We start from the raw sequence: 16,774 nt of genomic DNA on the forward strand, positions 1-16,774 counted from the left end.
CCATTGCACATGCAAGTCCTAGTTAATAAAAAGGCCAAAAACATTCTAGGGGGACATGTAGTCTGTGGCCATGTAGAAATAGCTCAAGAAGGACTGAAAACAGGGCAATAATTTGGAGGCATCCATCAACTCTTTTAGCAATATTTGGCTTTTCCCTCATCAAGGTAAACATGAGACACTTGAACTGAATGGGCAGAGGTGATATTCATCAGCTGTGCTTTTCTGCTGGCAGCATTATTTTGAGTTTTATAAACTCTTAATAAAAACGAACTTAGGATGATTTCTTTTTACTTTAACTCTACTTAAATCATAGCAAGAAATTGTCTAGTGTTTTAAAGAAATACTTAAGAATAGAAGCTACATTTAATATTGGGGTGCTAAATGTATCGGGTATAACTAAAGTTACATGTGTACAGGATGTTTCATTGAAATTAATAATTTTTCACTTCGGGCAGCACGTGGATTAGTGGTTTCGCTGTTGCCTCACAGCAAGAAAGTTCCTGGTTTGAAACCCAGCAGGGACATTTCTGTGTAGAGTTTGCATGTGTGTGTGTGTGGTTGTTGGTCTATATGTGGCCTTCCCAAAACCTAATGGACTTAGTGTGTATCCAGTTGCTTACATTTTAGACACTATATGTGTAAATGGTTCCCATCAGGGGCCTTTCTGTGTGGAGTTTGCATGTTCTCCCTGTGCTTGTGTGGGTTTTCTCCAGGTACTCTGGTTTCCTCCCACAGTCCAAAAACATGTATGTCAGGTTGATTGGTGACTCTAAATTGCCCATAGGAGTGATTGTGAGTGTGTGAGGTTGTGTGTCTCTATGTGGCCCTGTGATGGACTGGTGAAGAGAGCTGGGATAGGCTCCAGCAGATCCCTGGGACCCTGGTTAGGAATAAGAGGGTATAGATGATGGATGGAGGGAGTTTGCAATTCAAATCTCTCCCTGTAGGTGGCGCCCTCGCGGTGCTTGTGTCTGCAACACGTGACGTCATAGCGGAGGCAGGACTGTCATGGCGGTCGTGATGAGGCTTGTCAACAGAAGAGCTTTAAGTTCAGCAATGGGCCAGCAGTACCTGGCGCTCAGCTCCGCGGCCAAAGCAGTAAGTGTTTCGGTGCTTTTATGGTTGAGCAGTTTGACCCGTGCAGGTTTAGTCCACAGCCTGGACAGCGGTGAGTGTCAGCCAGCTGTTAGAACCAGTTTACTGTAGGTGACCCGGGCTGTTGACGCTAACTAGTTAGCTTATCGTGTTGGTCAGCTGTTTCTAATGCCGTATTTCTAGTTTAACGGTGACATGTAACAGCGCTGTACACCTGTGTTATGTGTGTGTCCGTGTAGGGTGGCGTGAGAGCAGCCCACGCCCTTCCAGATAAGGTAACAGTGGTGGAGGTGGGACCCAGAGATGGTCTTCAGAATGAGAAGGTAACATCATGCCCATTATAAATCACTGAGTGTTTTAATCAAGTCCCACAGCAGCTGTAACAGGAAGTAAATGCCTCAGTCTGACATCGACACCCATCAGAAGTGACTGTGCTAAAACAGCAGGTGCATGCTGTGGTTTCTGTTCTAATCAGGAGAGTCAGCCTACTGTCAGTGTTCCTCATTGTGTTGTTACACTGTTCCTCCCTCAGACTGTTGTGCCAACAGAGGCCAAAATTCATCTGATTGACCTGTTGTCAGAGGCAGGGCTGCCGGTCATTGAGGCCACCAGCTTTGTGTCACCAAAATGGGTCCCACAGGTGAGTTTGTTCTCGAGAGCTGTTTTTACACAATGTACGAACACACCCTACTGAGGACAGTACAGAAACCGCTGTGTAGGAAATGACTTGTCGTCTTCCGCACTAACTGGTTTCTGTTGTTTTTGGTAGATGGCAGACCAGGCGGAGGTGATGAAGGGGATCTGCAGGAAACCTGGAGTGTCTTATCCTGCCCTTACCCCCAACCTCAAGGGTTTCCAGGCCGCTGTAAGTGTCAAACATCGTATTCTAAAAACCTTCCCAAAACCTAATGGACTTAGTGTATATCCAGTTGCTTACATTTTAGACGATATATGTGTAAATGGTTCATGGTCAGCACGGTGGATTAGCGGTTAGCACTGTTGCTTTACAGCAACAAGAAGGTTCCTGGTTTGAAACCCATCAGGGGCCTTTCTGTGTGGAGTCTGCATGTTCTCCCTGTGCTTGTGTGGGTTTTCTCCAGGTACTCTGGTTTCCTCCCACAGTCCAAAAACATGTATGTCAGGTTGATTGGTGACTCTAAATTGCCCATAGGAGTGAGTGTGAGTGTGTGAGGTTGTTTGTCTCTATGTGGCCCTGTGATGGACTGGTGACCTGTCCAGGGTGGACCCGTGCCTTTCACCCAAAGAGAGCTGGGATAGGCTCCAGCTGATCCATGTGACCCTAAATAGGAATAAGTGGGTATAGATAATGGATGGATGGATGTTTCACAGCTGTCTGTTAAAAATCCATTTTATTTTCCTTTACTCTCTGCAGGTGAAAGCAGGAGCTTCAGAGGTAGCCATATTTGGTGCTGCATCTGAGCTGTTCAGCAAGAAGAACATAAACTGCTCTGTGGATGAGAGTTTACAGCGTTTTGACGAGGTTGTGAAAGCAGCTAAAGAGGCTGGTGTGCCAGTTAGAGGGTAGGAATACTGGCTTGCTCTCAACTCTCAACAAACCTTTAAATCATAGGACTTTTTGTTTTCATTCTTGCATGAGTCTCATCTACATTTCTTGTCACCACAGCTATGTGTCGTGTGTTCTCGGATGTCCGTACGAAGGCAAGGTAGCGCCCGAAAAAGTTGCACATGTGAGTTATCACGTGACCTGTATTTACAGTATGTAAACTGACAAAAACCTATTCATTATCCCTCCTTTGACCTAAGTACAGATAATCATCCATGGCCTTTGGTTGTTCCCTGCAGGTAGCGAAACGTCTGTACTCCATGGGCTGCTATGAGATCTCCTTGGGTGACACCATTGGAGTGGGGACCCCAGGTTGCATGAGTGAAATGCTGGAGGCGGTAACCAGAGAGGTGCCAGTCAGTGCTCTAGCTGTGCACTGCCATGATACCTATGGCCAGGCTCTTGCTAACATCCTTGTAGCCTTACAGGTCAGACTTGGTTCTGATTATTTCAGTGACAGCTCAGCATGTTTTATGCAGATACTGTGACACATATGGGTGAACTTTTATCAGTGCAGTTATGGTATTATTCATTAAATAATGTCTTTGTTCTGCAGATGGGAATCAGTGTGGTAGACTCTTCGGTAGCTGGACTGGGCGGCTGTCCCTACGCCCAGGGGGCTTCTGGGAACGTTGCCACCGAAGATGTGGTCTATATGCTGCATGGACTTGGGATTCAAACAGTAAGAAGCCATGCTATGTGTTTAACACACAAAGATTTCCTAAATGTTCCAGTCCATCTCAAAATGCTAAATATTACATTTTGGATACAAATCTTCTCATGGTGATTCTGTTTCTAACTTTTTCATTTTTAGACTGTGAAATTTAATGTATAACTGTGAAACAAAAATCTCTGTGCCACGGCATTGCAGCCATCACAAATATGAAGTAAAATATAAATCACTCTAAAGCTATTGCGTGATGTGACGTCTTTTGAGTGAGCTGCAGCATTGGGAGAGCTTGACCCTTTAACTTCCTGTCCCATCCTCAGGGAGTGGACCTCTCAAAGCTGATGGAGGCTGGAGCTTTCATCTGTCGAACTCTTAACAGAAAGACCAACTCCAAAGTGGCACAGGCCACTTGCAAACTCTAGACAAAGGACAGACTGCAGGCTATTTCACGTACTGTGAACTGCAGTGTGTTCATGTAACCTGGAGCCATTGTCTTCTGTATATTTACTACATTTTAATTTCACTTTGATTTATGTGCCAGTATGAGAATGTTGCTTTATATTTGGATGGCACTGACTCTACACTGTTTAAAAATATCTGGTTAGATTCTCTACATGACAGCACAGCTGGAACGGTGCCTTATGTAAAAGTCAGTTTAATCATATGGGCCCTATCTATCAAAGGCGATGCCTTCACCAGTGCTTTTTAATCGAGTGTCCAGATCACTTCCTGGACCGTGGGTAAATCAACATGAAGCCCAGACCTTGTTTATAAAAAGAAATGATGGGCTGAATAAATCTACTGCTGATAGCAGAAAGCAAAATAATTTTGTTTCTGATTTGTGATCATCATTTGTATGCGGCGATCAGTGTCTTCAGATTGAGTGATACAGGGAGCGTTTGTGGAAAATCAGTCCTTATGAATTTGGGAATTCCACTTGCTTCTGAAGACTCTGGATGTAGAACACTGATTTTATTTTATTTAAGTCAAATTACTAGTTTCATTTGAATATCTTTAAATATTTATTGTGTACTGTATTAAATCTGTAACATGTAACTACTCTGCTACGTTGAGTTTTCAAAATAAACACTTTGATAAATGACATATCGATCTACAGTTTTCTTACTTGAACACTGCATGTGTAACGTCCACTGTTCACGTGGTCATGTTGCATCACAAAATGGATATGACGTTGTCACTGACCATATAAGGCTGAGAGTTCATCTTTTCCAATTCCACTGTGATATTTGTTGACTCAATACATAAAAACTGCCACACCTCTGATAAACCTGATTGGCAGGTCTCCTTTGACACATGCGTACATCATAGAGAAAACTGGCCCATCATGATGACCTACTGCGAATTCCAAATGCCACACACACCTTGTGACTAATGTACAAAATATAATTAGGAGCCAGTGACTATGGAAGCATTTAGCTCTTTAAATAAGAAAAAAGCATCGTCATAATTTGTTTTTATTTTTTAAACTGACAAATATTAACATATAGAAAATACATTTCCACCTGATGTGCACAGTGGATGGCAAAAAGAAAAGAAACAAAAAAAAAAGAGCCATTCATGAGAGTTCAATGAGCCATGCGTTTGTCCCATCCTCGTCCCATCTCTTCCACTGTGCTCCAGCTCTACTGGCACACAATTAAACAGCATTCCTTTCGTCATATTTAAATCAACAGTGGTCTTGGATGAGATGAGGTTGTGTACAAGCATGTCAAAGCACAGGCAGCTGTACAACGTGTGACTGTGCAGTATGAACCTGAGAGCATCTGTATGCCTGCAGAGGCTTTAGCTGAACAAATATATACATATGATACATGCATATAGTCGCTATCCAGGAACATAAATGCAATAAAAAAAGAGGCAGTTTCATAGGTGGAGTTTGACATTTGAGCACCAAACTTCAATTTATATTTATTTTTAACGATGTTTGTGTTATTGCATTTCTACAAATATTTATATGCACAATAAATATTTTTATGGACCTGTCCTAGACACAATATAGTAATATAATCCCCACCCACCTCCCTGCAAACTCCACCAATGGCCAGTTTGCACATCTTCAAGTTTTACTCAGCCATAACTTAATGACTTTTGGATTGTTTGGAAACTCCAACACAGAATTGTCTCCCATTCTTAAATGACTTTGGGACATTAGGAAGACAAAGGCATGATTTTGGTTTGAATTAAATTTGAAAAAAAGAGAGACCTTTGAGATGTGCATGTGACATTGAAACCAGAGTGCACACACAGGCAGAGAGGGTGAATGCCTCAGCTGTGCATTGTCTGTCTCCATGTGAGCAACTAAGATTGTAATTTTCCTTAACCTGCTATAACTCCGATCGCCATAAAGAGTGAAGACATCGTGATGTTCTGTGTGAAGGCCTGAGTTGCGACAGCACAAACACTTGTATTGTATTCAAAATGAAAAGTCACATATCAAAAAATCTATTTGGCTGTAGCCCATCTGTAAATATTGTGGAAGTTGACTTGGAAACCAAGTTCATGTGCAGATGCAGAGTCTTAGATGTGAACACAGGCGCCCACATGATGAATCCAGTACTGATGACTCAACTTTCAGAGTCTGACACATTTTGTAGTCTGGCTCACGGTTCTGAGTCTGTTTTCTCAAGTTTGTCATTGGGTTTTAAACCCAACACTGTTCATCTTTTGATCTTGTGCTTGTTTTCTTCTTCTGTTTTCATGAGTCATGTGGCCATGGACAGATCAGGAGCAGAAGCCCGTATCCTCTCAATTCTGACTGAAGGCACCCTGATTGTAGGCTTGTATGTGGACTTCAAGGAGGATGGCCTTTCCTTCATCTCCAGCCTCGTCAGTGGCTGGAGGTTGTTAAAGGGGTCGTTGTTATAGTCATCATTTTGGATGTTGCGCCCTCGCCTCTTCAGTTTGTTCGCGATCCTTACGACGCGCTTGGAGATGAGATAGATGATCTCGCAGATGTTGAGCACGATGCAAAGGGCCGAGGCTCCGACCATGAAGTAGGTGAAGACTTTCTTCTCTGTGGGGTGGCCGATGTAGCAGTCCACCAGGTTGGGGCAGGGTGACTCCCCGCACTTGACCAGTCTCGGCAGGTAGAAGCTGTCGTAGACCCGGTGCAGGATGTAGAGGAAGGCGACCTCGATGCCCGTCTTGACGAAGAGGCTGATCAGGTAGGTCCACCACAGGCCGCCGTGCTTCTTGCCCGTGTTGTTGTATAGCTTGGCGTCCTCGCCATGCTTGGCCCTGTATTTGCGCTCGCGGTCGTCGCGGTACGCCACGTGCATGACCACCATGAAGGACGGGCACGTAACGAAGATGAGCTGCAGGGCCCACAGGCGGATGTGGGAGATGGGGAAGAAGTGGTCGTAGCAGACGTTGGCGCATCCTGGCTGCTTGGTGTTACAGTCAAAGTCTTTCTGCTCGTCTCCCCAAACTCGCTCCGCCGCCACCACGTACACCATCACCCTGAACACAAACACCACGGACAGCCATATCCGGCCGAACGCAGTCGAGTATTTGTTCACCCCACTAAGGAGGGCTTGGAAGGTCTTCCAGTCCATCCTCTCGACTGGCACTCAAATATCTCTTATGTTTTTAAGCTGCTAGTGTTTTATCTTCAGACCTGGCAGGAAACAGAATAAGTGGTTATGTTTTCACTGTCTGAAAAATCTCTGCCTTCACTCTGTCAACATCTGAGGAAGTGGTGTCTCACTGTTCCAGCTGGCTTTAACAAAAAGCTGATTTACGTCAAATAAAATCCTAACAATAACCCACAGTAATGAGCAGGCCTGGGACTGAACTAAAGGAAAGCGCTTGAACCAACGTGCCTAACACACCCAGAGCTTTTATGTATTTAAAAGGCAGTGTGTCTATAGTGTTGGGCTTTCATGTAAATATTTATTTTCTAAACCCCAAGAAAACAGGATCAGTACTGAGTTGTACAGATGGGAGTTAATAGTACACTTCACATTTGAAACCGTCTAAAGCTCCAAAACACAACAGCCTTTTACGCACAGGCAGTCTGCGCTATTTAGGCAGACTTTAGTGGAAAGTTTACTTCCTATCGAGAAATGGTGCCTCTAATAGGCCCAGCGACGAATTAGAGATTCTTATAGTGCTGTGTGAAAGACAACGAGTCAACACATTTGAAAACTCTGATTTCCAAATGGCTGAAATGCGGCCAACTTAGGAATCCGCGAAGCTTAACTCAAGTCAGACACATCGAAAGTTTATCAAAGTGAGTTTCACTTACCAAAAGAATCAGTAGTCCATCATTAGTTTAAAGACGTGGAAACAGACATTTACGCTGTTATCTTGTCATATGAATGCCGATTGTGTTCTTTTAGAGCACAGACTTGTCCCGGGCAGGTAGAGGGGCGCAGTGTTAGGAAATGCACCCGTGGGTGGGGTTAAACAAGAAAAACTGGAGCTGCCCCAGATGTTCCTCTGCCTCTCATCCCTCCCTCTTTCTATGCCTTCCCTCTCTCTCTCTCTCTCTCTCTCTCTCTCTCTCTCTGTGTACTCACAGACCAGTGTAATGTGACAGCTCAAATATCTTTGCACATTATCACTGAAATGTCACTGAAATCATCTTCGGGTAGCCTTAGTGAGATTTGAAGATGAAGTTTTCAAGATGATTATCCTAATGTCAGAAGTTTAATGGTGGCAACCTTGGCTTGTTTTTCAGTTGCTGTAGTTGTCAATAACGTAAGTGTCATTGTCTCAGCTTGTTTCCTCACAGGTAGAGGCAGACACACCCCGGGGTGGCTGCATTTCTGTGTTATTGCGCAAGTTCTCAGCTTCTTTTTTGTTTCCAAATGCGCAGGTAGTGCTGGGCAACATATTTTCCAGGCTTTTCTGAAGATGTAGTTTGATATGACAGAGAAAAATTTCCCCACTCCAGAAAGATTTTCTGTTTCCCTGTTCCTCTTCAGTTATTTCCTGCACAGATTTGGCAGTAGTAGCACCTAGTAGTGCTACTACTGCTAGTACTGCATGTGCTGTGTCCAGGTTGTGTTGCCATATTCAAGCAGAAGCTTGATATTGAGCATAACCCTTGGAGGATAAGAGGCCTGTGTATAGTACAATAAATATTGTTATCTAGCAAACAACTATATGCCAGTAACACCACTTCATTTCACTTCACTGCCAGCACATGCCTGAAAAGATAACTTTAACCTCAATACACAACAGTTTGTGATTTTGCACAGCTCCTCTAATTCTAAAATATTTAGCTATAGTGTCAGTAACTGCAGAGTGATGAGAGAAATGAAGAGAAGACCCAAGTTTACTAACTGTAAATAAAAACTTTTCTAAACCTCGGCCACCTGTCTTCATATAATAAATACTGATTTTTTTGTTCATTCAGAGTAGTTGGAATAAAACAGGAAGAGGGTAAAGAGCAGTGTAATACAATACACTCTTAGACATTGCTTTGGACTGGTGTTCCTGAAAGGTGTATTACATTTCCTTTATTCTTTTTAAAACAGCCCTCTTTTGTCTCCACTTCACCATCACTGTAGTTCTGTTTTCTAGGAAAAAGCAGCACATAATTAGGACTGTTTGCAGATGAATTTAAGTCCCCAGGTGCTGAAAGGAGTATCAAATACCTTTAAAACCTCCTCGCTGTGTCAGAACCTGTCTTTTTGCAGGCCCATCCCTGTGAATGGAGCTATTGAAACTTGCATTTACATAACATAAAAGTCTTGTCATGCTAATTTGTATTGTTCAGCTTTCGTGCTCACAACAGCAACAGATTCCAAACAAGCCCAAACTTTCTTTGAAACAATGAAGTTCAGCAGCCACCCAGCCAGTGTGATATAACGGCTGTTCAGATTAAACATGCACAGACAAGAGAGGGACAGTTTTTCGGCCGGGCATGAAAAACGTGTTCAGACAGTTTTCTGGAACATATCTGCAGGAATGCACCCCTCATGACTCCAGCACCTCTGCACATCTCACCAACATGGAGCAGCACAACAGGATAAATGCATCGCTCTGCACTGCCTGTACTGTGAAAGGAAGGAAATGTACCAGAACCAGGAAAGCCAGGACAGGGGGAGAGTTAATAACCCTGGAAAACATGGGAGGGTCTCATACCGACTGTTGGCTCATTTACAGAACCACACACTCACCATGGACAAACAGTTTGGGACAGAAATGTGTGTTAAAGCTGTCTCATATTTTCAGGGTCAGTTCATTTTACACTTGAGAGCTTGTGTCCTGTTTGGACATTTGCTCTCATGTAGAGGCCAGTCCAAAAGCGATTATTAACTCAAACCACTTCGCCCAGTTCACACCCGAAAACCTGCACCTCAGGTTTTTTTGGTTTTAAAGGTGTGATATTTCCTCTGTCACCCCTGTACACTGTAGGTAAACAATCTGCATTGCAACAGTGACTGTCATTCGCAAAACATGATAATCCACAGGCCTCATTTCCTAACAGTTTTCATTGGAAGTACTGCCACAGAAAGAGATGTTAATAGTTCCTGTGAGTGCTCTTAACTGTGGTCCCTGTGGATGATCTATAATTGTTTGTGGGAAGACCTTTTGCTGTTTGAGTTTTTAAGTGTCGTTATTCTGAGGAAACTGTGTTCACTTTCCCCTGTTGTGGTTTCAGGGGAGGATGTGCCAAAACCTCAGCAGGCAAAAGTGAAAATATCCACACAGAGGAGAGACCAGAAGTAAGAAAATGTGATTTTTTTTTTTTTTTTCACTCTTTATCCCCCCTCTGGCACAATCCAGTGTAAATACTGCAATCATCCATTCAGAGGCTGCACGAACTCATAAAATTCCTGCACTGGGCGGTTCCACACGTCAGCACGGATGAATCAGCCTGAGTGGGAGACTCCTTCTCTGCCCCTCTCAAAGTACCAATCAACCTAAACAATGAGAGCGCAGCTCATAGCAACAGGGTAATCTGTGCAGCCTGTGAGAGGGCAGCTCAGTGGAGCACATAGGAAAAGTGTAAAAGAAAAGAAAGTGTGGGATCTTTGTTTATCCATGGAGATCCAATTAATCCTGCACTGTAGTCTTTATTGGGCTCACAAAAACTAACTTCAACAACATGAAAATTATCTTTAATAAAACATGCTGTGCTGTGTGGCACAACTGTGTGAAATATACAAATCCCATGTTTACAAAGCTCCATCTGCATTTTATCACTCCATTTACAGAAACAAGATGACAAACACGCACACTAACAAAAACAACACAATCTCTCAGAGCTTTTTTAAATTATGTAAAGTACAGTATTTACAAAGACACATGAGGACACGTGAGTGAAGAGAAGAGAGGCAGAGTAGACATTTTGAGGCAGGGCACTGAGCAGAGGGAAAAATCTTACTCAGAAAACCACATGTGTTTGTAAAACCATGGAGTGACTCATGTGATTGATTTCAAGGCTAAATCTAAAACTGCACCAAACACATTAGCTTTTCTTTTTTTTTTCCCCCCGTTGGTCTCTGACCCAAACCAACAACGGTTAGCAGATTCCAGATCAGTGACACATACTGGATGTTTTGCAGTCCAGAATTTCTTTGACTGTGAACAGAGACGCTAAAGACATAATTGATGTAGCTCAGACTTTGAGTAGACAAATGTCTGCTGATAAGTCTTTTATGGAAGTGCCTGTGGGGTAAGCACAGGCATCTTTCCTCTCCCATGTTTTGGTTGTTTTTATATGTCCCCTGCCATTACTGTCTCAGGATATAGCAGCGTTGTACGAGGGCAAAGATGATTCGGGGGTGTTTTTGCCCACCAGCTTTAGAGTGTTTGTCCCCACCAAGTTGCTTCCGCTGGACATCGTGTTGGTCATGATGTGGTGAGAGTGATGGACTGTGGCCACACATTCACAGCAGCGTTTGCCAATCAGGTAGAGGATTTCGAAGATGGAGAGCAGGATGCAGGCCAGGCTGGTGACTACCATGAAGAGGGTGAAGATCCTTTTCTCAGTGGGCCTAGAGATGAAGCAGTCCACTGTGTTGGGACAGGGCTTCTCTTCACACTTGATGAGGATGGGGAAGTCGTAGCCTTCATAGATGTGGTACAGGAGGTAGACGAAGGTGACGTCCACACCTATTTTGAAGATCAGGGTGAGGACGTATGTCCACCACAGGCCACCGCGCTTCTTGCCGGTGTTTTGGTAGAGACTCCGGCAGTTTTCACCGTACTTCAGTCGATGTTTCCGTTCCCTGTCCTCCCTGTAAGCTACGTGCATCACCACCAGCAGAGAGGGGCATGTGACGAAGATGAGCTGCAGGGCCCACAGCCGGACGTGTGAGACGGGGAAGAAGTGGTCAAAGCAGACATTGTGGCAGCCGGGCTGAGCCGTGTTGCACTTGAAGTCTTTCTGTTCATCGCCCCACACCTTCTCTGCTGCCACCACAAATACCATGATCCTGAAGAGGAAAACTATAGAGAGCCACACTCGCCCAAAAGCTGTGGAGTATTTGTTCACCCCACTGAGGAGGCCCTGGAGAAATGCCCAGTTCATGACGAGGTGTGTTCACAGTCTTGTCTTTTCTCCCTCCTGATGGAAAACAGAGGAAGCTCCTCTCAGTCGAAATGGCACAGGCAGAACTTCAGGTATCTACCAGCATGACAGCAAAACAAGAACAGTCATATAAGAGTTACAGAGAGAAAAAGTAAGACAACAAAGAAACAATCTGAGGTCGAATAAGCTCAGTGAATTACGTGGGCGTGTTTACATACATAAAATCACAAAGTAAAAAACAAAGCGATCGGGTTCTTATATATTTTCGGGTTTTCTCGGTTAGAACTTTTGGATTCGTCGCTGACCGGAGATACGATTAGACTCTTACTTAGATCAGCACTTCACTTCTCTACGACTGCGCTAAACGCTAACAACTTTTATACATTCCGCGCGCAATTGCGCGTAGCCAACACACTCAGGCTTAAACCTCCAACATCCAAACAAGTTCGAGTCACTGATCGATTCGTCTCTTTACATGTGGACCTGAGTTACTCACAGTTTAAACGCCGTCGTTGCTCTTCAGTGTCGCACCGCAGGAAAAGCTGTGGATGAGCCGGAGCGAGGAGAATCTCGGTTACATTTCTCCACTGGGCGGAGTGGAGCGCAGGGGGCGGAGTCTCCCCCGCCTGTCGTGTCTTCTCACAGTCTAACCTGCTCAGGTGTGGCTCTCCCACCAAACAACTCGTTAGACCAAGTAGTGAAAACAACAGGTGGCCTTTCACGTTTGGCTGAACATATGTAACTACCTTTATCTCCGCACCTGTAATTTCACTGTAGCTGATTATAATCTGCATATTTTACCATTAATGAACAATGTGCCAATTGGACCTGTACTCGTGGAAAGACATCGTTCCTACACAAAGCCTTTGAGGGTAGCCGCATGTAAAATGCAGTTGGAAAAACTTTTTCAACATAAGTAAGAAAATGTGCGCTATAAATAGTTATTGTGTTACTAGGCAACAATCAGGAGATCCATTTAAATTGTATTTGCTCAAAGAAACAAACATCAAGCTCATGATTCTTTATTTTTAAAAAAAAAAAGATATTTATTGAAATATTTACATGGCAGAAGATTGTGGATTTAAAGTAGAAGAGATGACGAATGTGCTCATACTGCCTCCACACAAACACACAATCACACACTGTCTTCCTCACACATATTCTCCACAGTCTGAGATGATCACTTTCTGCTTCGCTTTGCCGTCCTTTGTTCCCTGAGCCTGCAGAACCAAAAAAAAAAAAAAAAAAAAAAAAAAAAAAAATCACTTGCCAAAATACAGTCTGCCCTTAATACTGTATTTTATGTGTACGACTATAATCAAGATTCAAGATAAAACAATATAATCAAAAATATCTTATTTTTGCACGTTAAATGTAAACTGTGTAGAAATGTGCTGCTAACTTTAAATGGTTGATAGGTTTGGTTTCTGCATGTTTTATTTACATGGAGCAGAAGTGACGTAGTTAAAGAACACATTGGGAAATAACTAACATGAACTAATATTTATTTCTGTCTGTGTGATGTCAGGGTTTGAGTATCATAAAAATCAGACTTTATTTTATCATGGAAAAGGAAGTGTTATATAAAAAAAAAAATCAATATGTAGTCTCAGTAATCCACTTCCATTACCTCCATTGCACGAAGCACATCCATCCCTTCCACCAGCTCTCCAAACACCACGTGTTTGCCATCCAGCCAGTCGGTTTTGTCAGTGGTGATGAAGAACTGAGAGCCGTTCGTGTTTGGCCCAGAGTTGGCCATGGACAGCTGCCCTGCGTGCACAACAAACGGGGCTCAGTCAGTTACCCACAGGTCCTGCTACTAAACGCAAACCGTGCACTTCATTCACACTTTGTCTCTGGGCCTCTCAGAAAACTCCTCACCTGGAGCGGTGTGTTTGAGCACGAAGTTTTCATCGTCAAACTTGCGGCCGTAGATGGACTTGCCACCTGTGCCGTTGTGGTTGGTGAAGTCGCCACCTTGGCACATAAACTGAGGGATGATACGATGGAAGCTGCTGCCCTTGTAGCCAAAACCCTTTTCATGTGTGCACAAGCAGCGGAAGTTTTCTAGAAAGTTTGAGAAAGGACGCGTCAGTCAGCTGGTAACTAGCTTTTCTTTTATTGAGTCTATAGTGCTTCATGTTTTTAAAGTTGTTTTCAGTTCCTTCATAATAAATTTAACAATCTACAAACTTTATTTTTGACCAGCAGTAAAATTCATACAGACCAGCTGTCATGGGAACAATGTCTGCCCGGAGGAGGAAGCGCAGCCTTCCAGCCGGTTTGTTGCCAATCTTGATGTCCATGTAGACCTGGGGATTAACTCGGCCCTTTTTAGCTGGTGGCTGATCCTGCAGGAGCAGATTTTTACTCCATTATTTATTACTCCGTTGCTACTTTAACACAGTTGACACAGAGACACTAACATGCTTTAGAAAGAAAAGTCATCTCACATCCTGTGCTGCAGTTTGGGTTGTTTCTCCACCCGCTGCCTCCCCCTCAGCCTCCCCCTCAGCCTTTCCGGAAAACTTCTTCAGCCAGTCATCGTCCGACCAAACTGTGGGGAAGGCAGAATTAATATTGGACCTAAGAAATTAAATTAAAGCTCAGGCAAAGGCTTCTACAAATAAGTTTCAATCACTCACCTGGTCGAGAAGAACCTTCTTTGATTCTCATAGGTTTGGCGATGTTGACACGGACAGTCCGTCCAAAAAGTTCAGACTCATTCTAGTAGAGAAACAACAAATAAATACAAATTTGTTTGACAAATGTGAGAAACTGTTGATATTACGTACTGTAGATGATGATATATTCAAAGTTTACACTGCAGAACATTAATTATTGAAACTGTTTGACAATTAAGTTTCAGGAACAGGAATAAACCCTCAGACTCCTGTGTTCAACAACAGGATCCACTTACCATGTTATCAATAGCTGCTGCTGCATCCTGCAGAAGACAAGGAGTGTAAATAAGTCATGAAATCAACTGTGTGCATTTCATGATCCACTACCATTAACCACCACCTTCAAACAACAGCAATAAACAGGGTCATTCATTCAAACTTTGAACATGACTTCATTCAAAAATATAAACACTATGTTACATACCTCTGCCAGCTCAAACTCAATGAACGCGAATCCTCTGTGCTTCTCTGGAGAAGAAACACATTATTATAGCGCTTCATATTCAGCCTGCCCACAGTGTGTGTTTGCAGCCACATATTACTCAATACTGAGCCTCTCACCTGTTTCATAGTCCAAAGGTATCTGGATGTCTATGATGTCTCCAAATGGGATAAAAGCTGCATGTAACACCTTCTCATCCACCTCCTCTGCTAGGCCACCTAACAGAAACACACAGCGGAGACACTGAGCCGAGGGACACAAATTAAAATGAAAAGGTTTCGGTCTGTATGCAGGGACCGGAAGACGTGCTGCGTTCAAGACTCGTCCGGACCTTTAAACCTTATTTATAATTTAACTTCATTTTCTCACCGTTTATCACATAAACTCACACACGGCACGTTTACAACGGTGTTGATGAAACTACCCGAAGTCTACCGTCAACAAAGCTGAACCAGTTTCCATGTTTTCTCATTGTTTCCGTATCGTTTTCATGATTTATCCACTTTATCCGTGTTTGGCCGAGTCTGCTTTGACTCTCCGATAGCAGCCTCCTCACAACTGAAGCGGGTCATTATGAAAAGTTAGAAAAACTCACCAACATACAGCACCCGTTTGTTAGCAGCCATATTGGTTTTAACCCTTCACCTCTGACCCCAGCAGCTTGTCATTGGTGCAGCCGACCGAGAGCCCGCCCCCCAGGCCGCTCAGCTCTGGCGCCACCTGCTGGAGGAAACAATGTGCGGCTGTTCCCAGACCAGTCTGAACACGTTTTATACAAGCATGTTTTAAACACCCTGCATAGACAGCCCTACAATAACACACCTGCCCCTCTACACAGTTACAGTTACCCTTACACAGTCTCATGGAAAATAACATTTTTTAGACAATTTCACAAAACCATGCAGTTTTCTAAAGAACAAAGGTGCACACTGATGAGATTTCATGGTAATTAGACAGGATGAGAGTCAATGTGAGATCACATGTTTGTAGGTTTATATGTGTTTGGGCTGAAAAACTATTTAGGCAATGGTGTAGAGTGAATATATTATAAAAGGAAAAGCACAGGTGTAACAATGGCTTTCAAGTGTCCCAATAAGCTGTGAGTGTGATAGCATGCAGACAGGTACACTACAGGCCCCTGAATCCGAAACAGATAGATGATCTCCAGCATCATCAGATTTATTATTTACGCCTGTGATCTTCCTACTGACAAACTGAGTGCTCTGCTTCTTTCAGGGTATTTTCTGTAGCTCAACGTTTTGTTTACAAGTTGTAACTAATGATGTTATTGTTGTTCAATTACAAATAGTATCTAAATTAGTTACTAGTATTGTTTGTACACTTTCCCTTCGTGGCTCTCCTCTACGGCCCCTGGATGCTTTTTTTGGCCCCTGGGTCAACCATTTCAACCTATTCAGGCACAGCCTCACTGGACTTAAGTGGCACTTCTGAACAAACCTACTTTTAGTGGAGAAAAGTTAGACATTTACTGGACAAATATGGAGTCAGAATGAGCTTGTGGTCTGGTGAGGAGGCTGAGCCTCTGTGGTGATTGGAGGATCTGTTAAAATGGACAGACTTTTTTTTGATTAACAGCGTTTTAAAGTTGGAAGCTGGTGGTCTCTAGAAAAGACTCCCAGCTGTTTGAAAGACCACCAGCCACCCCTGCTTTTCAAATTACAAATTCTCATCCCCTTTCTGTCTAGTGAAAACCCCAAATACCAGTAGATGACACTGCTACAGATTAATCTTAAAAAGTACTCATTTTAATTCAAAAATATATAAC

General features: G+C 43.3%; 4 protein-coding genes across 4 annotated transcripts; 1 reads left to right on the top strand and 3 right to left on the bottom strand.

Annotated features, from left to right (window-relative positions):
- Window positions 1-977: 977 nt before the first annotated feature.
- Window positions 978-4,454, top strand: hmgcl (3-hydroxy-3-methylglutaryl-CoA lyase). The gene is made up of 9 exons (XM_026309272.1): window positions 978-1,098; window positions 1,335-1,418; window positions 1,628-1,735; window positions 1,865-1,960; window positions 2,489-2,637; window positions 2,741-2,804; window positions 2,920-3,108; window positions 3,237-3,362; window positions 3,671-4,454. The coding sequence occupies exons 1-9, from the start codon at window positions 1,009-1,011 to the stop codon at window positions 3,770-3,772; spliced, it is 1,008 nt and encodes a 335-aa protein (XP_026165057.1). The 5' UTR covers window positions 978-1,008; the 3' UTR covers window positions 3,773-4,454.
- Window positions 4,455-5,447: 993 nt separating this feature from the next.
- gjb3 (gap junction protein beta 3) lies at window positions 5,448-7,759 on the bottom strand. The gene is made up of 2 exons (XM_026310188.1): window positions 7,618-7,759; window positions 5,448-6,987 (listed from the first exon to the last, which is right to left on the bottom strand). Exon 2 carries the CDS (start codon window positions 6,923-6,925, stop codon window positions 6,074-6,076), a length of 852 nt encoding a protein of 283 aa, XP_026165973.1. The 5' UTR covers window positions 6,926-6,987; window positions 7,618-7,759; the 3' UTR covers window positions 5,448-6,073.
- A 2,669-nt stretch (window positions 7,760-10,428) lies between these two features.
- gjb10 (gap junction protein beta 10) lies at window positions 10,429-12,443 on the bottom strand. Its single transcript, XM_026313330.1, has 2 exons — window positions 12,356-12,443; window positions 10,429-11,955 (listed from the first exon to the last, which is right to left on the bottom strand). Exon 2 carries the CDS (start codon window positions 11,857-11,859, stop codon window positions 11,068-11,070), a length of 792 nt encoding a protein of 263 aa, XP_026169115.1. The 5' UTR covers window positions 11,860-11,955; window positions 12,356-12,443; the 3' UTR covers window positions 10,429-11,067.
- A 471-nt stretch (window positions 12,444-12,914) lies between these two features.
- Window positions 12,915-15,698, bottom strand: ppie (peptidylprolyl isomerase E (cyclophilin E)). Its single transcript, XM_026300728.1, has 10 exons — window positions 15,584-15,698; window positions 15,108-15,206; window positions 14,971-15,014; window positions 14,783-14,809; window positions 14,508-14,589; window positions 14,316-14,419; window positions 14,090-14,213; window positions 13,744-13,929; window positions 13,490-13,632; window positions 12,915-13,079 (listed from the first exon to the last, which is right to left on the bottom strand). Exons 1-10 carry the CDS (start codon window positions 15,612-15,614, stop codon window positions 13,011-13,013), a joined length of 909 nt encoding a protein of 302 aa, XP_026156513.1. The 5' UTR covers window positions 15,615-15,698; the 3' UTR covers window positions 12,915-13,010.
- Window positions 15,699-16,774: the final 1,076 nt, after the last annotated feature.

The sequence above is a fragment of the Mastacembelus armatus genome, chromosome 22, assembly GCF_900324485.2.
Source record: "Mastacembelus armatus chromosome 22, fMasArm1.2, whole genome shotgun sequence".
In the NCBI taxonomy this organism is placed as follows: domain Eukaryota; kingdom Metazoa; phylum Chordata; class Actinopteri; order Synbranchiformes; family Mastacembelidae; genus Mastacembelus; species Mastacembelus armatus.